The sequence below is a fragment of the Bos javanicus genome, chromosome 12 (genome assembly GCF_032452875.1).
Source record: "Bos javanicus breed banteng chromosome 12, ARS-OSU_banteng_1.0, whole genome shotgun sequence".
In the NCBI taxonomy this organism is placed as follows: domain Eukaryota; kingdom Metazoa; phylum Chordata; class Mammalia; order Artiodactyla; family Bovidae; genus Bos; species Bos javanicus.
In genome coordinates, this window is record NC_083879.1 from 19,119,786 (window position 1) to 19,145,923 (window position 26,138).

At 36.8% G+C, this 26,138-nt stretch overlaps 1 protein-coding gene across 1 annotated transcript in view; it reads left to right on the top strand.

Moving 5' to 3' along the window:
- Positions 1-215: 215 nt before the first annotated feature.
- SETDB2 (SET domain bifurcated histone lysine methyltransferase 2) overlaps positions 216-26,138 on the top strand; it is a 76,642-nt gene continuing 50,719 nt past the window's right edge. Inside the window, exons 1-7 of the mRNA XM_061434416.1 lie at positions 216-305; positions 3,187-3,540; positions 10,276-10,401; positions 11,749-11,814; positions 15,611-15,707; positions 19,659-20,222; positions 25,017-25,133. Coding sequence (XP_061290400.1) covers positions 3,525-3,540; positions 10,276-10,401; positions 11,749-11,814; positions 15,611-15,707; positions 19,659-20,222; positions 25,017-25,133 — 986 coding nt within the window. The 5' untranslated portion in view covers positions 216-305; positions 3,187-3,524. The remainder of the gene's footprint in view (positions 306-3,186; positions 3,541-10,275; positions 10,402-11,748; positions 11,815-15,610; positions 15,708-19,658; positions 20,223-25,016; positions 25,134-26,138) is intronic.

Sequence of the window (26,138 nt, forward strand, 5' to 3'; positions counted from 1 at the left end):
CGAAGGCTCTTTCGGTCCAGGACCAGGGAACGCGGCGGAACTCTCTGCCGCCTGGATCCCAGCCCTTGGGACCTCCCTTCTCCCTTTGACGCGTGTTCAGTCCCGAACTGAAGAGGGGGACCGCGGGCGCCCTGAGTTCTCACCCCCCGCATTTCAGTCTCTTGTCATCCGGTTGCACACATTCTTGAGAGGTGATTTCTAAAGCAGCTGGGAACCTGAAGCTGTAATGGGGGCTGCGGAAAATGAACTGCAGCCCAAAATCCAGAAGCAGAACTTGGTGGTTTAACCACTGACCCATTTCACAGGTAAGACTACAGAAACGCTGAATAAAATCGTTTCCCCAATATCACGGAGTTGAGAGCAGATGCTCAGAGCTCCTCTCATTAACCACAACCCAATAGGTAGTTATCCCCAATAGGTAGGAAATAAAATAAACAATACGTAATTGTGCTCATCAGCAAGTGAAATCCTGCAGTGAGTTCTCTGTGTGTTAAGAATGAGGCGGTAGATTAAAAGGATCAAAAACGGGCTCAGAAACCAGGCTGCTTGGTTCCTTAGTTTGTCTTTGCCATGTACAGTGTAACATGCTTTAGCCTCTTCGTGAGAAAAACCAGGCATGCTGCGGTTTGTCCCTCGTGATTGTTACGCAGGTTAATAAGAACACGGGAAGTGTTTAGAGGCCTGCCTGACACATGGTTTATACTCAATAAATGTTCATTACTGTCATCGCTGTTAAAACATAACAGAAGAAATGGTCACAGTTTCACAAAAGCCTATTGGTGAAAACCAACCATAAATCGAAGCGAAACACTATTTTCCTGCCAAAATGAAAAAGAAGGGAAAATATGAACAAATTTTTAAATACTGTTACAATCTAAAGTTAAATTGGTAGTCTCTGGATGATGAGATTATGAAAGATTTAAATTTTCTTCTCTATGCTTTACAATATTCTGCAGATTTACTGAAGAAAACCTTTTTTGTGATTACTAACATAATTGGCCTTTTTCACATCCTCTTTTTTTACGATGTTTCTATTCCTATCTTTTGTATTTTGTATTTTTCCATTTTTCTTTTTAAATGAGGTTAGCCCCAAGTTTTCTTTGTTCTGTTTTCTTTTTCATACTGTACTTTTACATTTTTTAAAATTTTTATTGGAGGATAGTTGCTTTACAATGTGTCACCTTTATATTTTTAATGCAATTCATACATTTAGTTTGTATTGATATCCTCTGTACAAAGAACTTAGTATGATTTACTTTACTTTCTGTAATCTTACAATCCCCTTCCGTCCCTCCTCCAAAAAAAACCGTTTCCTGTGGTTTTATTTTCTAGCATTATTTCATTTGTCATTAAAACCCACTTTAAATCTGTTTTTAATCTAGCATTAATGTGTTTTATTTACGTATTTGCTCACTTTTGTTTCTTTTACTTCAGTACTTCCTTCTAGATTAGTTTTTATTAATGAAGTACTTCTTCATTTCTTTCAGAGTCTCTGAATGGCTCTTTGAGTGTCTGTAAGAGTCTTTTTTTGTTTTTAAACTCTTGCTATTGAAACATAAGGTGGCTGGAATAGTATTCTGGATTCAGACTTATTTTCCCTTAACATTTTGCATCGACATTTCTGATGAGAAGTCTGATTACCAGTTTGATAAACGTTCATTTTAAATCATCTAGATTTTCTGAAAGTTTCTGAGGCTTTGTCTTTATTCTTGATGTTCTGAAGTTTACCCATGGTTTGTCTAGTGGTTTGTATTAATAAGTTTATTTTGTTACTCAGTGGACCATTAGTGGCCTACGTGTTTTCCAGTTATAAGAATTTTTTGATCATTATTGCCTTGTCTTCTTTCTACTTACCCCCCCCCCCTTTTTTTTTGCCAGTTCTTTGCTCTGTATTCTGAGTGAGTTACTCAACTTTGTCTCCTAGCTTACTAACTGGCTCTTCATCTGAATCTGTTACTGTGACTGTTAATTATTGAGTTTATTTAACAACTACTTTTATATCCAAGATATCCAGTTAATTATTTTTCGGAATTGTATGTTATTTCTTTAGCTCTTTTATATTAAATACAATAATATTTGTTTTAAAATTATTTTCAGGATGCTCCGTTAATTCTCTTTAATTCAATTCAATTCATCAGTTTGGTGGGCTTGTTAAGTCTCTTCCATGGTGTAACTTTTTTCAGATGTTTGATGACTCTTGGTTGTATATACTCATCTCCTGTGAGAGAATCTGCTCTTTATTTTGCCATGGTACGTTTGTGGTTGGCATTATCTTTGCAACTTCCCATCTGTTTCCTTTCCACAGAGAGGTCCCACAGACTCAGTCTATAGATAATTTCCTTTTTATTTTCAGCATGATTCTATATTTTTAATTAAAAAAATTAAGATTTCTGTGAATTCGGTGTGGGAGTAGGAGAAGAATTTACCATGTGTTGACTAACATCCTGAGACTAAAAGTGCTGACCTCTTTTTGACCTTTAGTTCTGCCTCTAAGTGTGTATCTTAAGGAAATAATCAGGGATAGCCATAAAGTATATTCCATCATTATTTACTGTATTGGAAAAATAGAAATAATCTAAATGTCTGATATAGAAGTTTACTTACTAACTTACTACATTTTAATTATTAAAATTCTTTAGTATAATTTAACTTAATGGATTATTGACCAAAGTATATTGTACAATCACTTAAAAGGTCATATTATAGGAAAACATTAATGATGAGAGAAAGTGCAAGATATATTATCAATGAAAATTATAAAAATTTATATATACTAAAATTCAAATTTTGTTTTTAAAGTATATATACGGAAAGAATAATAATAACTGTTAGCATTTATTGAGTCCTTTGTAATGTGCCGGGTATTATTCTAAGGGATTAAGTCAGCCTCACAACAGTCTTTTGAAGTAATTAACATTATTAGCCCCGTTTAAAAGTTTTTAAAGGTTTATGAAATGGAGATAGTTTATATTAATTAACATATATTTTAAATAGGTAGTTTTGAATTTTTCTATAATATTTGTAATGTTGATATTTTGTATGTTTTTCCAGTTAATATGTATTCTTTTTTCATGATAATTCATGCTATTTTAAAAGATAGAGCTATTGTTACAACAGCCCTTTTTTTCTGATATATTTTATTATTTTCAAATATGCCATTTACCATTCCTTATTGTTTCCTTACAGAATGTTTCATGTATTCATGGACCAAAAGATGGAGTTGATTTTTGTTTTTAAAAAGATACTGTTGATGATCTGATACAACTGTATGTATTCACTTGATAAGGATTCATGGAGTGATCATTAAGTTGGACTAGTAATCATTTCTGAAAGTTTCTTCAAGCACTGTTTAAAATTCAGGTGTCAAAGAATATTCGGCTTAAAACAGTATAATATATTTTCTTTGAGTACTGCAAATTTCAGAGACCACAGTTGGATTCCAGTTATATTCTACAATCAAAGTGATTCAGTTCTTTGATAAAGTTAATTTCAAAGAATTTGATGTTTGTTAGCAGCGCCAAAAGATGGGAGAAAAAAATGGTAGGTTGAAAAACCATTGTTAAACTATGTTTAAAAGTATATAGACTACTTAATGAAGTTGAATTGTCGAATTTTCAAGTTTTTTCATTGCACGTGACTTTCCTGAATTACAATTAAGGATTTATTCTCGTGGAACAACAGTTTGGACTTTATAATTAATTATGTATCTGTAATGCTTAGTGAGTAATGTACTTTAAAAACTATACTTTATTTTTTTAGAAAACTTTAAACTTTACAGAAAAATTGAAAGGCTGGTACAGAGTTCCCTGCACCCAGTTCTGCCTATGATTAAAATCTAACATTTGGCTGATAACATTTGTTACAGTTATTGTTACTGACACATTATTGTTAACTAAAGTTCATAGTTTATTCTTATTTCCTTACACGATGTCTATTTCTATTCCAGGGTCCCATTCAGGATACCACATTACATTTACTTGTCATGTTTCCTTAGGGTCCTCTTGGATACAACAGTTTCTCAGACATATTGTTTTTGTAAGATTTTGTATCCAAGTGTTTTATAAGATGCCCCTCTATCAGAATTATTGAGTGATATTTCTTTTTCTCATGATTAGACCTGGGGTTGTTTTATTTGGGGGAGAAAGACCATAGAGGTAAAGTGTCATTTTTTACCACATAATGTCAAGGGTGCATGTTATCAACATGATTTCTCGCCTGTTGATGTTGAGCCTGGCTGACATCATGTTCAGTGATTTCTCCACTGTAAATTACTGCTCTCTTTTTCCCTCCATTTCCCTACTTACTTTTTGACAGGAAATCACTATGTACAGCCCATACTTAAGGAGTGGAAAGTCATACTCCTCCTCTTTGAGAGCAGGATACTCACACTATTATTCAGAATTCTTCTGCAAGGGAGATTGGTCTCCTCTCCCCAATTTATGTATTTATTCAGTCATGTATTTATATCAGTATAGATTCTTGGATACATATTTTATATTTGGGGTTATAATCCAGTACTTTTTTATTTTGTTATTCAGATTATCCCAGGATTGGGCATTGGAGCTCTTTCAGTCAGGCTCCTCCCCCTTTGACATACCCCATCAGTGCAGTTGGTTTTTGTTTTGTTCTTTGTTTTTGGTTTTTAGCACTTTCTTATTTTCTGGTACTAAAAGATGTTCCAAGTTGATCTCATATATTTCCTGCCATCTTCCTAGAATGAGCCGTTTCTTGAATGAGCCTACCTGGTTCCTTTTATTGGAGGATGGTATTACAAACCAAGATCTGGGCAGTAGGTGTGTTTGTTGCTCTTGGGGTATCTTGATTATAGGCCCTCTCAACTGACAGAGCAAGATATATATAAATTGTATTTGCACGTATCTATAAATACTTCTGTATGTAACCATCTCTAACTATACTAAGTTAAACATGAGTTTATACTGATGTTTCTGGCTCTAATCCATTACCACATGGGTATGCTAACCTAGTCTCCTTGCTTATCCATAAATTCCCATTATCTGTTATCCACTTGTTTATTTGCTTAATTCCCATATATATGTATAGCAGTATCAGAAGTATATACTGATTCCGAGGTCGGAAACCTCAGTGCTTGTGCAAGTTCCTTTTGCCGGTAGTTTTACAGAGTCCACTTATTTCCAAAGTTGTTTCAATCAGCATCTTTTCCACCCAGCCCTTCAGCAGAGTTGTGTATACATGCCTTCCTGGGATCCCTGACCTCTTAAATGATATTGCATACATTAAGCTTCCCTCGTTGTGCTTTCAAGTACTGTGGGTTTTGATGAATGCATAATGTCATGTATACACCGTTCCAGTAGCGTACAGAATGGTTTCACCACCCTTTAACATGTGTGTAATAGGTGAATTGTTACAAAGATTGTAGTACCTAATTCACTGGACAGTTATTTAGACCAGTGGTTTCAAGCCTTCTTTTGGTTTCAGGACTACTTTATACTCTTAAAAGTATTTAAAACCCTCAGTAGCTTTTGTTTATGTGGTTCATATCTGTTCATATTTACTATATTAAGAAATTGAGAAGCTTCAAAAATGGTAATTGACCTATGTTTTTAAAATAATAAACCCAACATGTTAATATAAATTACGTGAGAGAGAACTATTTTCTGAAACAAAAAAAATCAGTGAGAAAACCACTGTTTTTTATTTTTACAAATCTCTTTGATAGTTGGCTTAATAGAAGAGAGATTCTCATATCTGCTTCTGCCTTCAGTCTGTTGTGATATGAGGCTTTGGGGTAAATATATAAAGAAAATGAAGCTTCACACAGACAAGTTTTTAATAGCCTCTCAGATGATGATGGAAATTTTTATTTGATACAACTACAAAACTCAACAAGTAGTCATTCCTTCAAGGTTAGTTATAGTGTGGAATCTGAATTCCTATCAGTGAGCTTTCTTTACACTGTTACACTAAAATCCATGGATTTGTCTTGCACTTTGAATGGGTCTCTTACACATGTATGATTTTATAACATCGTGCATTGGCCACTTGGAAAACATTGGTGCAATGAATTATGCAGGTTTTTCCAAATGTTGACACATTTAATCACAATATTTTAAAATTACATTTCTTAATATTGCTATCAATCATCAAAAATTGATGAATTAGTGAGAACCTTTCAAACTTATGGCAGATACAAGTTTTCTAAATTTTCAATTTTAATTTGGTAGCTTGAATTTTATCATTAGCAATGACTGCCATTACTTTTGTACTTCAAGTTTGAGAAAATGTGTACCAAACACCCAGTCAGAAAACCATAATTTTTATTAGTGTTTCTTTTAAGTAAAAATGGTTTTCCATGGTCATGAGAAATGCTGGGCTGGAGGAAGCACAAGCTGGAATCAAGATTGCCGGGAGAAATATCAGTAACCTCAGATGTGCAGATGACACCACCCTTATGGCAGAAAGAGAAGAAGAACTAAAGAGCCTATTGATGAAAGTGAAAGAAGAGAGTGAAAAAGTTGGCTTAAAGCTCAACATTCAGAAAACGAAGATCATGGCATCTGGTCCCATCACTTCATGGCAAATAGATGGGGAATCAGTGGCTGACTTTGCTTTTCTGGGCTCCAAAATCACTGCAGATGGTGATTGCAGCCATAAAATTAAAAGACACTTGCTCCTTAGAAGGAAAGTTATGACCAACCTAGACAGCATATTAAAAAGCAGAGACATTACTTTGCCAACAAAGGTCCACCTAGTCAAGGCTATGGTTTTTCCAGTGGTCGTGTATGGATGTGAGAGTTGGACTATAAAGAAAGTTGAGCACCGAAGAATTGATGCTTTTGAACTGTGGTGTTGGAGAAGACTCTTGAAAGTCCCTTGGACTGCAAGGAGATCCAACCAGTCCATCCTAAAGGAGATCAGTCCTGGGTGTTCCTTGGAAGGACTGATGTTGAAGCTGAAACTCCAATACTTTGGCCACCTGATGTGAAGAGCTGACTCATTTGAAAAGACCTTGATGCTGGGAAAGATTGAGGGCAGGAGGAGAACGGGACAACAGAGGATGAGATGGTTGGATGGCATCACTGACTCAACGGACATGGGTTTGGGTGAACTCTGGGAGTTGGTGATGGACAGGGAGGCCCTGCGTGCTGTGATTCACGGGGTCGCAAAGAGTCGGACACGACTGAGCGACTGATCTGATCTGATCTGATCTGATCAAGGACCCTAAGTGAAGTTGGTGGTAAACAATACAATGGCTTACTGGTAGTTTGGTGCAACTGCCTTGATTCACACTAAGGCTCCAGCACTTTTATTCACCAGAGCTTTTGAACCATCAGCTAATGTCAGTATAGGGAAGAAAAAGGCAAATAATGTATTACTATTAAAATAGTTTGACCTAGTGTATTGTCTGAAAGGATTTGTGCTATGCTGTGCTTAGTCGCTCAGTCATGTCCCGACTCTTTTGACCCATGGACTATAGTCTGCCAGGCTTCTCTATTCATGGGGATTCTCTAGGCAAGAATACTGGAGTGGGTTGCCATTCCCTTCTCCAAGGGATCTTCCCCACCCAGGGATCAAACCCAGGTGTCCCACATCACAGGTGGATTCTTTACCATCTGAGCCACCAAGGAAGCCCCAATATCCAAGAATTCATAAACTATACTTTGCTGATAACAGGCTCGAAGGTGTCTTAGAGATTCTCTGGACCACTGCCCTGAAGCTCTTCAAGGAATGGATGGAGAAATATAAATACATACATATACATGTACCTAGGTCATTATCAATGTGTTTAGTAAGCAGTTCATAAATATTCATCTACTAAATGAGCTCAGGTCAATGTGATTCATAAGTGTTGCCTATTTACAAAGACTTTCTAGCTCATGTGAGATTAGAAGACATACAGTATAACTGTATAGTTTGCTTGTCTTCCTTCTTTGCAGTGGTGCATACCTCTTCATGATTATGTTCTTGCAATAAATCTTAATATCTAGCTGAATAATGGAGCAAGCTTGGATAGACAGTGGAGTTGTAAGATGATATTCTTCATTTCTAGAGGCGAGTAGCAGCAGTATTAGTTTGCTGATTTGAGTTTCAACTCAAGTATCTGCTCCTATATTTCTTCTCAGTCTCCATGATTCCTTTTTCTTATTCTCATCACTTACATGTTGATGTTTTACAGAAAACCCTTCTCGTTCTACGCATTCTCTCTAATCACATCTCCTTTGTGGCTTCAATCAAGAATTTTTGTATTATTGACTCCAAAATTAATTTGTATAGCTGGACCAGATCTTACTCTGGAACCTACATATCCACTTTACCTACGCTGCTTGAATTTCTCACTTGTTGCTCTACCTTTATTCACTATTGCAAATAATACCAGTATTATACATATGGTTGACCAAATCAGAAACAGAGAAATCAATCTTGACTCCCTTTTCCCACTGCCCCGTGAGTGAGATTTTTAAAAACAAATTAATGACATAATGATAAGATGCTTAAGCCTCTTAAGTGGCTCCCCATTGCCTTCCATGTAAAAATAAGGTTGCTTAGTATGGCACACAAGGCCCTCCTTGTAACAGCCCCTACCTTTCTCTAAAACATCATTTCTCATCCCTTTTGCCTTTTCACATTGTGTTTCTTTTTTTAAGTGTTGAAACCTTTGTCTGAACTGTGCTTTGGGGAATTAAAAGTAGGCTTAGTCTTGTGTAGTACACAATAGGCCAGAGAGTTAACAGGGAAGCAGTGCTCCTCCTGAGGCTGCTGGAGAGCAGCGGCCCTCATTAGCCAGAGGTCCCCTTTGGGTAAGATGACTGCCAGGGAGAGTTGGGACTTTGAAGTCTAAGCCTCTTTTGAAGAATTCCCCACCGTTACTAACTGGGAGGTTCTGGGTTTAAATTTTATGAAGGAAAATGTATTTTTTGGTCAACTTACTGTGCTGTCTGCTCATTAATCCTCCCAGTGGCTTCTCAAGTGACCTGTCTACAGTGCATTTCCTCCTCTGCTTAAGGTCCAATTCATTTTAAGCATTTTATACATTAATGTTATCTATTTTAGAAATAATTTGTGTTTAACATTTTGGGTATTTTTATTACTTTTAAACATGGTGTGAGATTTGACTTTTGTCAGTTTATTTTCATCGCATTTCTCACATTTCTGTTTTCAGCTGTGAAAGGATGGAAATTTTTAATTACAGTGTTAGTTTGCTGAGCATCTGAAATGTTGGTTTATCTATATAACTTTATAAAAGCTTTAAACATTATTTTGCCTCATGTCACTGTGAACAAAAAATATTGCCTGCCACTTCAGAAGATAATGAGTGCTGCCTGCCATCAAGCCAACATCTACATGCGCCCCTAGTGGCACTCCCTGAGGAGAATTCAGAAGGTAGAAAAACTAGATACTGACGTAGATAGTTAAGATGCATATCTGAAGAATAATTTCAGTGAGCCCAGCCTCTTGTATCTCCCTAGACGTAAAAAAGCACTAACATCGTTAAATTGAGACGTCTGTTCTTTGTGATTGGCAGTAATCATTCAGTCTTTAATTGCATGTTTTATTTTTACCTCTCAGCAAAAACTGTTTATTCTGACTCTTCCCTTACCTCTTGGGAGCCGTTTCTCAGAGCTATCTCAGAGGCTGTCTCCCAGACTGTAGTCCTCAGTAGTTCCCCAAATAAAATATAATTTGCAGCTTTTAGATTGTTTTTCTTCAGTCAACATAACTATTAAAAAGTTGATAGCCAAGATATTTTTAAAAGCATCAGTGTTAGATATTTCATTATTTCAGCACTTGTTGAGATGTTTCATTCTGAAACCATCCACTCGCATACTTATTGGAGGTTACATCCTTGAAAAAATTTAAATGTATAGTTGTCCATAAGTACGCCCGCTTCCACCCCAGAATGAAATCATTCCTTCTGTTTTCCAGTCAAGAAATAGTTTCACTAACGTTTTCAACACTTTTTTTTTTTTCATTAGCAGAAATAAGGGAGATGCCTAGGTCATCTTCTTTGTTTTTCATTCTTTCTAAAGAGATAGTGACCAAGGACTCCAGTGGTTAGGCCTCCACACTTCCACTGCCAAGGACCCGGGTCCCGTCCCTGGTCAGGGAACTAAGATCATGTGGCCAAAAGAGAAAAGAAGAAACAGTGACGAAAATCTTTTTCCTGAAGGAAAGTAATAGCCCAATTAAATCTTGATTTTATTTAGAAACCAGGTGGATTTTTACTAGCATGTGCCTTAGAAAATTTACAGTCTATGTCTGTTGAGCTCTTAGGCTATTCACCTGTTTTTTCTTTAGGTGATGCAAAAACTTTCTGGATGGAGCTGGAAGATGATGGGAAAGTGGATTTCATATTTGAACAAGTGCAAAATGTGCTGCAGTCACTGAAACAAAAGATCAAAGATGGGTCTGCCACAAATAAAGGTATGAAGCAATAAAAACTTTCAACACATTTAATGCTAAATATTACCCACTGGTAATACAGTTTAGTTCTAATTCCAATATTGCTATTTGTTTTTAAAAGTCAAAATATTTTCTTTTGTTTTCTAAGAACCTAACATCAGTTCTGTTTGCTTTTTTTGTGTATATGCTCTGTTTCTATAAAAACTCATTTTTATACTATGAACACTTGTCGGAGAAGGCAATGGCACCCCACTCCAGTACTGTTGCCTGGAAAATCCCATGGACGGAGGAGCCTGGTAGGCTGCAGTCCATGGGATCGCTAAGAGTTGGACACGACTGAGCGACTTCACTTTCACTTTTCACTTTCATGCATTGGAGAAGGATATGGCAACCCACTCCAGTGTTCTTGCCTGGAGGATCCCACGGATGAGGGAGCCTGGTGGGCTGCCGTCTATGGGGTCACACAGAGTCGGACACGACTGAAGTGACTTAGCATAGCATAGCATGAACACTTGTAAAAGTGGATGAAGATGATTATTTTGAATAATAAATTATGAATAGATAAATAAATCTCTCTTTATTTCAGGCTACTTTTCTCTTCCTCACTTTATCTTTATGCGGGGGTGGAAGGGGTGTATTACAAAACTCGTATGTGCTCCTTGTAGAACATTTGGTACATACAGAAAAATACAACAGATTATCCATCACCCAATCTTTCAGAGACAGCTTAGACATATATGGATATGTTTTGCCTGCTTTAAACAGCATTTGCGTTAGTAGTCTTCAGAGAGCAAACCTTGTATTTTACGTAGGCAGGCAGTTCAGTCATCCAGGTTTTTATTTTTTCTGTTTGTCTTCAGCCCAGGTAGTTGTAGAATATAGACTTTTATATGGAAACTTCCTTCATTCCATCAGAATACATGATTTTCAAGCAAAATTTCCCCCCTCCTATTCTTTGTTTTCCCCAGGATATTCTTAATTCTTTTTGGATATTCTATGACATTAGTCTGTTGTGTGTTTGTCTACAAAATTAATACTGTCTTTCATTTTAATATTCTCATTCCTTCATGAATCTAATATATCTAGGTTTGAATTCACTTCTACCTCTTCCTATCTGATTGACCTGAAGTAAACAGTAAGCTACTAACCTCTAAGCTTCAATTTCTTTGTCTTTATTTTTTTTTTAATTTCTTTTTTTTAAATTTCTTTGTCTTTAAAGTAGATACTCATAAAAACCTCTCAGAGGAGTTCCAAAGATTGAATGAGATAAAGTATGTGTCAGTGAATTGCATAGCACAGGAGCTGACATCTTGAATAAAGGTGATGCTGCTGCTGATTGTTTTCATTCTTTTTTCCCTTCCTTAACAGAATACATCCAAGCAATGATTCTAGTAAAAGATGCAATTATAAACCACAATTTAACATTGATAAAGGGTATGTACATTTCTAATCCTAACCTACAATATTCTCTGCTGTTTTCTTGCTTTGAAGCAAGCCAGCCTTAATTATGTTGCATTAAGCAAAGACAGTTTAAGATAAAACTGCAGGATCCATATAGGTAAGTTATGGAAATCATGTGTTCCTAGTCAATGAAAAGTCCTGCCCATCCAGAGATAGGAAATGCACACTCTATTAAACCTCTCAGGAAGAACAAATGTATCTCTTCTTCAAAAAAGCTTCTCCTATAAGAAGCACAAACAGAATCCAAGACTCCAAACCATTGTAAACCTGCTTTGTGTAAAGAACAATGCTAGAAAGATATATTTTGGTATAGATAAATTGATGGAAACTTTTTTCATTTCTAGATTATTATTAGAACATCAGTGTATCAACTTTAAAGGAATTGAACAAAGATGATGTACTAGGATTAGAAAAAGAAAAATTGAGAAGCTATTGTAGGTAAAAAACAAGGTCCTACTGTGTAGTACAGGGATCTGCGTTCAATATGCTATAATAGTCCATATTGGAGAAGAATATGAAGAAGAACATACGTGTGTGTGTGTGTGTGTGTGTGTGTATAACTGAGTCACATTGCTATATAACAAACACAACACTGTCTATCAATTATCCTTCAATTTAAAAACTTTTTAATTAAAAAGTTATCAGAATCACTAGCTTATAAATCTTAGACTATCACTAATTTGGTAAAGCGTTGAGGAAGTACATTTTCTAAATTTTAATACTGCTAAATATTTTCAACAGATTGTAATCATTTTAACTGTCATAATTTGGAGCCTTAGAGTTTTAAATCTCTGAAAATATGGTTTAACATCATCAGTTTATTTTTTATTTTTTAAAATATATATTTATTTTAATTGGAGGCTAATTACTTTACAATATTGTTTTGGTTTTGCCATACATCAATGTGAATCTGCCACAGGTGTACACATATTCCCCATCCTGAACCCCCCTCTCACCTCCCTCCCCATACCATCCCTCTGGGTCTTCCCAGTACACCAGCCCCGAGTATCCTGTATCATGCATCGAGCCTGGACTGGCAATTTGTTTCACATATGATATTACACATGTTTCAATGCCATTCTCCCAAATCAGCCCACCCTCGCCCTCTCCCACAGAGTCCAAAAGACTGGTCTCTTTTGCTGTCTCTCATATAGGGTTATCGTTCCCATCTTTCTAAATTCCATATATATGCGGTACTGTATTGGTGTTTTTCTTTTTGGCTTACTTCACTCTGTATAATAGGCTCCAGTTTCATCCACCTTATTAGAACTGATTCAAATGTATTCTTTTTAATGGCTGAGTAATACTCCATTGTGTATATGCATCAGTTTATTTTAAAGAAAGGTTTTGTTATTCAGAAATGTTTTCAGTTTCAGTCGCTAATGTAAAGTTTCAGAAGAGAGTACATTCTTTCAAGAAAACAGTCTTTCTCCCAGTGGCCTACAGTAGTACTTAGAATCAACATACCCTTAAGGGGTTAGATTCGTTTTCTAAGAGAGAACCCTATAAGTGCAAGAGGTGGTAAGAAGAAATAATTCTAAACAGCTTTTTTCTTTCTAAATAATCTTCCCCAGTAAAAGAAAGTAAGTTGGGTTTTTGTCTTGGTTCTTTTAAAGTAATGATTTCATTAGTAGAAATGCAGAGTATTCTAGTTTCATATTTTTATATGTTCATCTGAAGTATAATAAATTTATCAAAATAGAAGTATATGTTTGCTAGTGGTAGAGCTAGCAAATGTTTTTAAAGTAATCAGGGAATTACGTAGTGACATTACTAGCAAATGTAGGGGTTAAACACTTCATAGTAACTTTATTAAACTTTAGGTTTCATATTAGTATTTATTTTAAAAGGAATACTAAGACTGGGAGAAACAAAAGGACTTGGTGTTGAGGTCAAAACAAGCCATCCCAGATCCAGCCTGAACTCCCCAAACCACTAATTTACGTTTGATTTTTCTTTGCTTGTGTATAATTCTATAAATATTTGCTGTGTCCCTATACAATGACCCTATACAGAGTCATTGGAAAAGACTGATGCTGGGAGGGATTGGGGGCAAGAGGAGAAGGGGACGACAGAGGATGAGATGGCTGGATGGCATCACTGACTCGATGGATGTGAGTCTGGGTGAACTCCAGGAGTTGATGATGGACAGGGAGGCCTGGCGTGCTGCGATTCATGGGGTCGCAAAGAGTTGGACACGACTGAGCGACTGATCTGATCTGATTTGATCTGATCCCTATACAAAGAACTGGATACTGTTTTTTTGAAAGAAATTATTTCTCCTTTCTCCTCTTATCTAATGGTTAATATAAAATCTCCATGTTTTTTGGTAAATGTTGTTTCTGACTATGCTTATATACCTTTGTTATATTTGTTATCTGTTAGTATGGCATTATATGGCTCATTCAAAGAAATTTCCTGGGAAAAATCAGAAATTCTTAATTTGAAAAACTTACTTTTTTTTTTAAAGGCTGTGCCATGTGGCATTGGGTTATTACTTCCCCAAGCGGGGATTGAACTTTTGCCCCCTACTACATTGGGAGCACAGAGTCTTAGCCACTGGCCAAAACTTATTTATTAATCAGTTATTGTAGCTCTCTTCATCTATCAGATTTTAAATCTTCCTTCTTTACCTCAGTAACTAAAGAGGGATATTTGCTTTCCAGTTAGCCAAGGATGACCTTGGATTAGGGCTTCCCATGTGGCACTAGTGGTAAAGAACCTGCTTCCCAATGCAGGAAGCATGAGACGCAGGTTCGATCCCTGGGTCAGGAATATCCCCTGGAGTAGAGCGTGGCAAATATTCTTGTATTCATCTCCAGTATTCTTGCCTGGAGAATGCCATGGACAGAGGAGCCTGGTGGCCTAAGGTCACAAAAAGCTGGACATGACTGAAGCGACACATGCATCTACACACATGACCCTGGATTATAACTTAAACTATTCTTTTATTTTCTTAAACTTTTTTTTTCTGTTTAATAAGACTGGTCTACACTGAAGGACCAGTGCAAGTTAATAATAAGGCAGGAAGAGAATCACTTTTTTATTAAGGTCTACCACTGCATAGGAAAAAGCATGATTAAAAACAATTTTTTTAAAAAACAAACATAGACTGTTCTGCATATTCATTTTTTTTTTTTCCCAAAATAAGAGCAGGAAATCTATGACTTTTTTTCATTAACTGCATAGCTTATTTGTGTAGTGAAGTCATGTTAGAGAGTAAGAATAGGTGAAGTTGGAAAACACAGCGACAAGAACGAACCACGGACATCCTGGCTCAAGATGAAATTAAGTGCAGAAAGATACAGGGGAGACTAAGAGAACTATGAATGAACAAATGAAAAGACAAAAAGAGCAGCCCAAATACTTTTCCCTCTTCTACAAAAGTAGAAAGTAATAGAATAATGAGAAAGCAAGAGAAACGTAAAGGCTTCCTATTTTGCGACCTTAATAGAGTCTCTGAGAGTTACACTATTTTTTCTGTAAAATACAAGCAGAAATAGGGATACTTGATGTTTGCTTTAAAGGATGATTAAAATTCAGATAAAGTTTGGGCCAAATTAGAATTTCTGCAGTAGAAATTTCTTCTATGTCTTATTTTATCCTATCTTATTTTCTTAATATTTTTGAAAATGTTGATACCTAATTTTTGCCTCAATTTTGAAACCTTAATGGTTTCAGATTTAAGGGCTCCTTATATCTCTAGTTAATAGAGTTATTAGATATTACAGTGACTCATTTTTAACTTGTTCGTAATTTTTTCATGTAGATCATAGATCTGTGACCAAGAACGCAGAAGAAAACAAGTCAAGTTCATTGCCCTCGACATCATATGAAGACTTCTTTCCAAAAGACTGCACCTCTCTGTATGTATAGAAGTTAAATTTATTTATGTTGTTAGTGCTTTTGCTCCCAGAAAGCGATTTACTGTTGCTAATCATTTGACGTAAGAGTAGATAAAGTGAAGTTGCTCAGTCGTGTCTGACTCTTTGCAGACTGTAGCCTACCATGCTCCTCTGTCCGTGGGATTTTCCAGGCAATAGTACTGGAGTGGGTTGCCATTACCTTCTCCAGAGGATCTTCCCGACCCAGGGATCGAACCCACGTCTCCTGCATTGTAAGCAAGATGCTTTACTGTCTGAGCCACCAGGGGAAAATATATTAAAAAAGGATTCTTTCCCATGAAAAGTTTTTTTTAAAAAATCTTCTTTATTTTGTATTGGAGTATAGCCGATTAACAATGCTGTGAAAGTTTCAGGTGGACGGCAAAGGTACTCAGCCATACATATATATGTATCCATTCTCCCCCAAACTCCCTGCCATCCAGGCTTCCATATAACATTAAGCAGAGTTCCCTGTGCTTTACAATAGGTCCTTGTTGGTTATCTATTTTAAATATAGCAGTGTATACCTGTCCATCCCAAACTCTATAACCATCCATTTCCCCTACCCTTCTGGAAAAGTTTTAAAAGTTGTGTACTTTATGTAGGTTCATAATTCTCTACATAGGTTATTTGTTAAGTCTGTAAGTAATAAAATCTTTTAATAAACTTTAGAACTAAGGATACCCCAGATACAATTTTTTCTCTTGAAAATATGCTGTTAATCCCTTCATAACAAAGAACTTCTTGAATCATCAGTATTTCATATTCCCCTTCCCCAAAAATAGGAGAAATAAATTGATGACATTTTGTTGAAAAGAATGCCACAGAACCCAGCTTGAAACATAATTTATTTGTTTTAAAGTTCAAAATCAAGTTGAAAAGGGAAATGAAACACTTAGTTTACTGGTTATACAACCCTAGTGGAATTGCTCAGTTGTGTCCGACTCTTTGCAGCCCCACAGACTGTAGCCTACCAGGCTCCTCCATCCATGGAATTTTCCAGGCAAGAGTACTAGAGTGGGTTGCTGTTTCCTTCTCTAGGGGATCTTCCTGACCCAGGAATCAAATCCAGGTCTCCTGCATTGCAGACAGACACTATACCCTCTGAGCCACACCGTAGCTATGTAAATCACTCAAGAGTAAATTAGTCTAGAACAAAACAAAGAACAAAGCTATGAGAGCTTAAGAGAATTTATTTCAGTAAGTACGGAATAAAGCCAAAGGTATATATATCCCAGGTAGACAAATAGTAGTGCTCCTAGCTCAGAATATACTATAATGCTTTATAAGAAAAAGTGGTAGAAAGGAACTTGGCACTTAATAATAAGGAAAGAGTAATTCCAGGCACAGTCTTTAAAAAAGAAGGAAATACTGAATACCAAAGTAAATAAAGAAATCAAAAACTTATTAAAATGGACTAGGCTAAGAAGATAGAAGTTAAATGGAAAAACAAAGCAAAATGGAAGAACAAAGCAAAAAATGCATAATAGACTATATTTTTACTATGGAATGTACCCCCAGTATTATTTAAAAACTACTAAGATAGATTGAAGTTATTTAAGGAAAATCATAACCTTACCTCTTTTTTTTTTTGTTTCTTCCCTCATTTTTAATGTATTAGGTGCTATTGCATTGTAGTCCATGGATATGATAGATTTGCATTGATCTTTTAGCTGCATTCTCATTCAATATTTTTTACTATCTTTCTGAGAATTTTTAAGATTGAGAACATATAAAAGAGTATAGCAAAAACTATACTAACACCAGCCAGAACTAACAGCTATTAACATTTCATTGTATTTGCTTCCAGTGTCTTTTTTTTAAAAGAAAACAAAACACTGTAGTCTCTTTGAGCCATACCTGACTTCTCACCCTGACAAAGTTCTGTTCTCCTCTCTGCCTTTATGAGCAGTCACTGTCATCAGTTATTTCTCTAGTTCATTTTTTTAATATTTACATAGCCATAAGTAATATTTAGTGCTGTTACTTACAGTTGTTAAATTTTACATAAATATTCATATATGTACCTTCTTACTTTACTCAGCATTAGTTTTGAGATCTAATCATGTTGCTTGCTGTGTTATAGATCTGTTTCATTCCCTTTAACTGTTGTTTGGATTTCCATAATGTGAAAATACATTTTATTTATTCATTCCTTTAAGGATGGATAGATCATTCTAAATATTACCTAATGTAAATAGTAGTACAGTGATCAGTTTTACCCCAAACTTTCTTTTAAGAAAGTATCCATTGTGAAAGTTGCTATTAAGGAACCCAAAGGTTTAGTCTGGAATCTATAAGATTACCCAAAATGTAGAAGAAAAGGGCAAATGGTTGAGAAAAAGAAGAGAATGATGAATAGTGTTCTTAAAAAGAAGCCATTACCAGAAAACCAATGATTTTAATGAACACTATAGAAATATTTTCTGGATTATCCATACGTTATAATGTTTTTTTAGAAAATGTTAAGAGTTTCAAGCTAAGATGATAGAGTTAGGGCCACTGTGCTGCTGCTCATAGCTCTAGTGAAGGAAATCACAAAATCTAAACTAGGCTTCAGGATGGTTCCAGCAACTAGAAAATGAAAATACATGTTTTTCATTTAAAAATTTGTTACTTAGGGAATTCCCTGATTGTCCAGTGATTAAGACTCCCATGTTCCCAGTACAGGGGACATGGGTTCTTTCCCTGATCGGGGAACTGAGATCTACACGCCATACAGCATGGCCAAAAGAAAAAGAATTCAATCGAAAGGCAGAATGAGTCTAGAAAATAAGAGAACATTTTTGTGTATTTATAAAAACTTAAAGATATTAAGCTAGTAAGTCAAAATTAGGTGAAAGGACTCTTTACAGTATTCAGTAAAAGACTCTAGAACAATTGGATATCATTTGGAGAATTTAAGTTAGATATTCATGTTACATCAATATAAACTCCAGATGAAATTGAACTCTCAAACCTAAAAAATTAATTATAAAATTAGAAACCTTAAAATCAGAAAAATAAAAGATTAGATGTCTTTCCATAACATTATTTAACATGGCATTATTCATAAAATCATTTATACTTTATTATAAATACTTAATTCTCTGCCACGAATGTAAGTTCCTTGATTACAGAGCTCTCATCTTTGTTTTCATAGCACCTGGCACGTAGCAGGCATTCAAGAAATCTTTGATGCCCTTGCAGCCCTACCTCCCAGCCTCCAGGGAGGGGAGAAAGGCTGCAGGTGGAGATAATCACCAGTAGCAAGTGATGTAATCTTTCATGCTTAAGCAGTTAAACCAGTATAAAAAGCAACAGGGCTCTTGGAGGTTCCTGGTTGGCAGACACTTTGAGGTGCTGGGAGGGGGGTGCATTTGGAGCGGGCATATGGGAACTCCATGCCCTTTCTTACCTACGTTGCCCCATGCCTCTCTCCCATTTGGCTGTTCCTGAGTGCATCTTTTATTATAAACTGGTAATAGTAGTTAAAGTGCTTTCCTGAAGTCTGTGAGTCTTTCCAGCCCATTAACAAAGAGGAGGAGTTTGTGGGAACTCATGGATTGGTCAGAAGTGTGGTGACCTGGAAATTGCATTTCGCATCTGGATTGGGGGCAGTTTTATGGGACTGAACCCTTTAATTTGTGGAATCTGATGCTGACTCCAGGTAGATAATGCCAGAATTGAACTGAATTATTGGACACTCATTGAAGAAGTGGTGCTAGAAAAAAAATACCATGTATTAGGTGCTCAGAAGAAGATTAAAAAAAACACTTACATAACTTTCTATAACTGCAAAACATAGATGTTTTATTTCAGGGTCTGGCTTATTTTCATGTTGTCTGAGAAGAAACTAATATAGGAATTAAATATCATCTTAGTGGTTTTTTTTTGAATATGGGGAATTGTGCTATAAATTTGAGGTTCTAATAAATAATTAATTTTAAACAGATCTACAGAAAACCAGGAAATTCCCCCTATGGAAAATAAAGTTGCAGACTTTAGAGAAAAAGAATCTTCTTTAAATTTATCTTACCAAAAGCATCAGTGCTCTGGCTCCTGTCTGATGAAAATGCCATTTACCTTCAAGGGGGAAAACCCTCTGCAGCTACCAATCAAATGCCATTTCCAAAGACGACACGCGAAGACAAACTCTCATTCTTCAGCACTCCACGTGAGTTATAAAACCCCTTGTGGAAGGAGTCTGCGAAACATGGAGGAAGTTTTTCGTTACCTGCTTGAGACAGAGTGTAACTTTCTATTTACAGATAACTTTTCTTTCAATACCTATGCTCAGTTGACTCGGAATTACCCAAAGGAAGAAGAAATTGTTTCTGATGTGGATATTAGCAATGGCGTGGAATCGGTGCCCATTTCTTTCTGTAATGAAATTGACAATAGAAAACTTCCACAGTTTAAGTACAGAAAGACTATGTGGCCACGAGCATATTATCTAAACAGCTTTTCCAACATGTTTACTGATTCATGTGACTGTTCTGAGGGCTGCATAGACATGTGAGTAGAAGAACATGGCATTTCAAAAAAATCTTCTGAATGTAGGGGCACTTGTCAAGAAATGCTGCTGTGTATCAGTTTGTTTGTCTGTCTTATCTAAAACCAGTTCATCAAGAATTGAAAATAGATGCACTCTCTCTTTAGCAATAGGAAGGAAACTCTTCACCTGTTATTTTATTTATTTGGGAATTATTTCTTGCAGAGATAAGTTTTTCCCTTAATCTGTTACTGTAACTCTTAATAGCAATAATTAGAGCTAATGCTGTGTAACTGTGCCAAACATTGTGACAAGTGCTTTCCCTCTATTTTCTTGTTTAGTCCTCACAAAGTCTTATGGAGTAGTTAATATTATTTCCATGTTACAAATGAGGAAGTTGAGAAACCAAATGTAAGGTCAACAAATTTAAGCACTAGGATTTTAACCTATGCTGCTTGCTGCTGCTGCTGCTAAGTCACTTGAGTCATGTCCGACTCTGTGCGACCCCACAGACGGCAGCCCACCAGGCTCCCCCGTCCCTGGGATTATCCAGGCAAGAACACTGGAGTGGGTTGCCATTGCCTTCTCCAGTGCAAGCATGCATGCTAAGTCGATTCAGTCGTGTCCAACTCTATGCTACCCTGTGGACAACAGCTCACCAGGCTCCTCTGGCCACAGGATTCTCTAGGCAAGAATACTGGAGTGGGTTGCCATTTCCTTCTCCTATGCTCTTAACTGTTATATGTCATGTTTTACTTTTCACATATCTTTTCCTTGCTCCTTTTTTAGACAGTTAATGGTGCCTGTCCTGATCCTAAAATTGACATTCCATAAAAAAATGAAAACATGTTCTAATATATCAAGACTTTGAAAACCATTTTGTTTTAAAGGTGTATAATTTACTGGTATTTGTAGGTTTGCATCGGTAGAACAGAGTTGCATTATATGTACATTTGCTGCTGCTGCTGCTAAGTCGCGTCAGTCGTGCCCGACTCTGTGCCACCCCACAGACGGAAGCCCACCAGGCTCTTCTGTCCCTGGGATTCTCTAGGCAAGAACACCGGAGTGGGTTGCCATTTCCTTCTCCAATGCATGAAAGTGAAAAGTGAAAGTGAAGTCACTCAGTCGTGCTGACTCTTAGCAGCCCCATGGACTGTAGCCTACCAGGCTCCTCCGTCCGTGGGATTTCCTAGGCAATATGTACATTTAACTTAATGCAAATTTAGCTGCCTATACTAGGAAAAAGAAAATGCATGAGAGAGATAAACAGAATTAATTTAAATTGTATAGATAGTAGTTTTTAACCATCCTGTCAGTTAGGAGTGTGAGATGAGGTACATAAATACAGTTTGGCCCAGTTGCTTTAGGTTTTGTCATAGAGGAAACCTCTCACTGTGCCAAGTTTTATTCTGTTTAAATATAGGTTGTTGTTTTTAAGCGTTGCCTCTAACCTGTCTACATCTGGCCAAGCCCAGTCTCCTTCAGTGTAAAGGAAAAACTAACTGTTGGGTTGGACAGTGTTTACTGAACTTTATGGTTAGTTTAACAAGGTGTTTTTCAAGAATAATTTTGATGGTGTGTGATTTTTGCCTTAGACCATAGAAACTAATCCCCATGTAACGTGCACCACCAGCATACATATGTTCGTTTTTTTGGTCACAAATTACAAGAGAAGTCACAAAATAAGCAAAAGCTGAGGCTCACGGGAATCTGGAATTGGACACAAGCACTGTGGCCAGGGATTCTAATCCTGACGGGAATGGGAATTAAACGTGTCTCATGCATGGTGGAGAGTGGGCACCGAGCTCTCAGGGAAAGGGGGCAGAAACAGGGACCTACCCAAGGCTAGGAGGTTGGCTAATAACAGGGCCTGCAATTGTATAATTGTATTGATAACAACCAGGCTTAGAGCTGTGAAACCCATAGGTCGGATCCAGAGCAGCCAGTGTAGAGGAACACCCAGGAGTAACCTGTACAGAAGTGTAATCTCGCATAGTCAGAGCACACAGAGGCATTTAGGATCATGAAGGCAGCCTAAGTTCCAACAAATGGCAGAGTTCACACCTGAGGAATCAGAGATAAATGTAGAATGTGACTGAAGGAGACTTTAAAATAGGTATGTTTAAAATGTCCAAAGAGATAAAATATTAATATCCATGGAATGAGGAGGTGATTATTTTTAACTATACTGTATAAGTAAAAGAGCCATTTAGAAATACGGGAAATAAAGCATATGGTTATGGAAATAAAAAACTAAGTAGAGGGACTAAGTGGTAGCATTGGTATAGCTGGAGAAACAATCAGTGAATAGCAAAGCAAAACTGAAGAGTTCTCCCAGAATGCAAAGAGATAAAAATATGAGGAAAAAAAACTTAGAGGTTAAAAAATATGAAAGGTCAATGAGAAATTCCAACATACCTCTGAGAAGAGAGCATCATTCAAAGAGACAGTAGCTGAGAATTTTCCAGAACTGAAGAAAGATAGGAGTCCTCAGAGTGAAAAAGCCTACTGTGTACTAGGAAGGGAAAAATCTTAAGATAACTTACATTTAAATATATCATGATGCAACTTTGCAAGTATCTAGGGCAAAGAATAAATATGCTAGCAGATGGAAAAGAGAAAAAATACATTGACAGGGCAGTTTTTATCAAAAATAGAAGACAAAAAGGCATATTAGCTTAAAATGCTGAAGGAAAATAAATATAAAACTAGAATTCTGTAACAAGCCAGTTATATGGTAGGGGGTGGGGGTGTTAAGAGGGTGTTCAAACAATTACACAGCAGTTGAAGATATGCACTCCTGTTTTTCAGCAATAGTATTTTTCTACCTAGAGCATTGTTTTCCAAGCTCTAAGTTTCAGTTCAGTTCAGTTCAGTCGCTCAGTCGTGTCCAACTCTTTGCGACCCCAGCACGAGGCACGCCAGGCCTCCCTGTCCATCACCAACTCCCAGAGTTCACTCAGACTCACATCCATCGAGTCAGTGATGCCATCCAGCCATCTCATCCTCTGTTGTCCCCTTCTCCTCCTGCCCCCAATCCCTCCCAGCATCAGTCTTTTCCAGTGAGTCAACTCTTCGCATTAGGTGGCCAAAGTACTGGAGTTTCAGCTTTAGCATCATTAAGCTCTAAGTTTAGTAGGATGTAAAATCACTTAAAGGGCTGTAACTAGAATCTTAAAAATTAAATTGTACAGGAAGTACCATGTGTACAGGAAGTACAGTGATAAGGTACTTATATGTGACTGCTATTTCTTACTTTACATATACACACATATAAATATGCATGCCTCTTGTAGGATCTTTTCTTAGAAATGTAAGACATTTCTTGGTATGAGTTATAGTCAAAAATATTTGAAAGCTGCTACCCAAAAGATGCTTAGACAGGGACATAAGAAGAAGGATGTTGCAGCATTGTTGTATTGAAAACTAGAAGCAGTTTAATTGTGATTCTAAATGCTGTGGAAAAGTTAAGAAGGTAGATCTCAAAAGCATTATATTGAATGAAAAGACAAGTTGTAGGATAATAGCTATGGTAATTTTTTAAAACAATACATTGTATTGTTTGTGGGTAAATATATATGCAAAAGTATAAAGGATGCCTCACCAAACCTCTTAAGAGCTTAGTTTTATCTTTTTTTTTTTTTTAAAGAAGATCATTTATACAGTATATATGTTGTAAATTATAGTTGACCTTTGAACAATGCAGGGGTTAGGGGTGCCAGCCCTCGAAAACACAACATGTAACATAATTGGCCCTTCACATAAGTGGTTCCGCATCCATAATTCCACATCCAAGTTTTCATCCAACTGTAGATGAGGTAGTACTGTGTTATTTACTATTGAAAAATATCCACATATAAGTGGACCTGTGTAGTTCAAACCCGTGCTGATCAAGGGTCAGCTGTATATACATCGGAGAAAGGACTAGACAAAACGATGACAGCTGATTCTGTCTGGTCAAAATGAGTGTTTGTTATTGTTTGTGTTGTCTGTACTTTGTAAACTTTGCAAACAAACTTATATTGAAAAAGCAACAATAGATTTCTACATCTGTAAATAGAATTCAAGTCAGTCAATATATTGCTTATTTTTTCTGTTGCAAACGGTAGTTACCACTCTGACATGTATATATACAGAAAAATACTGAAATGAATCATAGACGAAACAATCTAAGTCACTTGCCGTTTAACACAGGAGATGAGAGTCAGAGATTTTTAACCAGTAGTCACACATCAGGTTTGTAACTGAGACGCCCAGGTTCCTTACGCCTATAGAGTGTTAAGTCCCTGTCATGTTAGATAGTCATCTCAGTAGTTAGAGAGGAAATTTGTTTTTAGGTTTTCATGTTTACTGCTTAGCAGTGCTATGAAAAATAGCCGGATGCATGGCATCAGTCTCCTCAATCTATTTTTATGTCATTGGAGACAGAGATAATATAAAACATACACAAAACTATGTAAGTTCTTCTGAGCTTGACATGTTTAAGTTTATCCATTGTAGGAGGGCAGACCTGGGAAAATTCTCACAATGAAGCTTCTGCTGAATAGGAAATGAAAGGAATTCATTTTGAAATGTTAAAACTCATAGTTAACTATTTCATGAGCAAGTCGAGGTACAGGGCAGTTTATAATTATTTATGAACTTCTGGTAAATGTTGTCTTTCAAAGAGGTGTATTTTATTTAGGGAAGAAGTCTCGACTGTCCATGCGCCAAACAACTGTTTTAAATACAATTATAGTCTTTATACTTTTGTCAAGAGAGTCTCTTAACTTGATGCTTTTTTATTCTGACTTCTCCATACATTGTCTTCCTCCTAGAACAAAATGTGCATGTCTTCAACTAACAGCAAGGAATGCCAAGACTTGCCCCTTGTCAAATAATAAAATAACCACTGGATATAAATATAAAAGACTAGAGAGACAGATACCTACTGGGTAAGATACGCTGTGGATTTGTTGCAGGGTGTTTATATCTTTGAAGGAGGGTGCTTTATCATTGTGGCCTATTTAGTCTTATAAATATTGTTGATGTGAGAGTTGGACTATAAAGAAAGTTGACTGCCGAAGAATTGATGCTTTTGAACTGTGGTGCTGAAGAAGACTCTTGAGAGTCCCTTGGACTGCAAGGAGATCCAACCAGTCCATCCTAAATGAGATCAGTCCTGGGTGTTCATTGGAAGGACTGATGTTGAAGCTGAAACTCCAATACTTTGGCTACCTGATGCGAAGTGCTGACTCATTTGAAAAGACCCTGATGCTGGGAAAGATTGAGGGCAGGAGAAGAAGGAGACTACAGAGGATGAGATGGTTGGATGACATCACCAACTCGATGGACATGGGTTTGGGTGAACTCCGGGAGTTGGTGATGGACAGGGAGGCCTGGCGTGCTGCGATTCATAGGGTCGCAAAAAGTCGGACATGACTGAGCGACTGAACTGAACTGAATGCTTAATTTCTTATTTGTTGTTCTTGTTCAGTTGCTAAGTTGTTCCCGACTCTGCAACTCCATGGACTGCAGCACACTAGGCTCCCCTGTCCTTCACTGTCTCCCTGAGTTTGCTCAAATTCATATCCATTGAGTCGGTGATGCCATCCAACCATCTCAACCTCTGCTGCCCCCTTCTCCTTTTGCTTTCAGTCTTTCTCAGTGTCCGGATCTTTTCCATTGAGTTGGCTCTTTGCATTAGGTGGCCAAAGTATTGGAGCTTCAACTTCAGCATCAGTCCTCCCATTGAATATTGAGGGTTGATTTCCTTTAGGATTTGACTGGTTTGATCTCCTTGCAGTCCGAAGGACTCTCAAGTCTTCTCCAACACCACAATTCAAAGGCATCAATTCTTTGCCACAGTTCAAAAGCATCGGTTCTTCAGCCTTCAGCCTTCTTTATGGTCCACCTCTCACATCCATTCATGACTACTGGAAAAACCATAGCTTTGACTA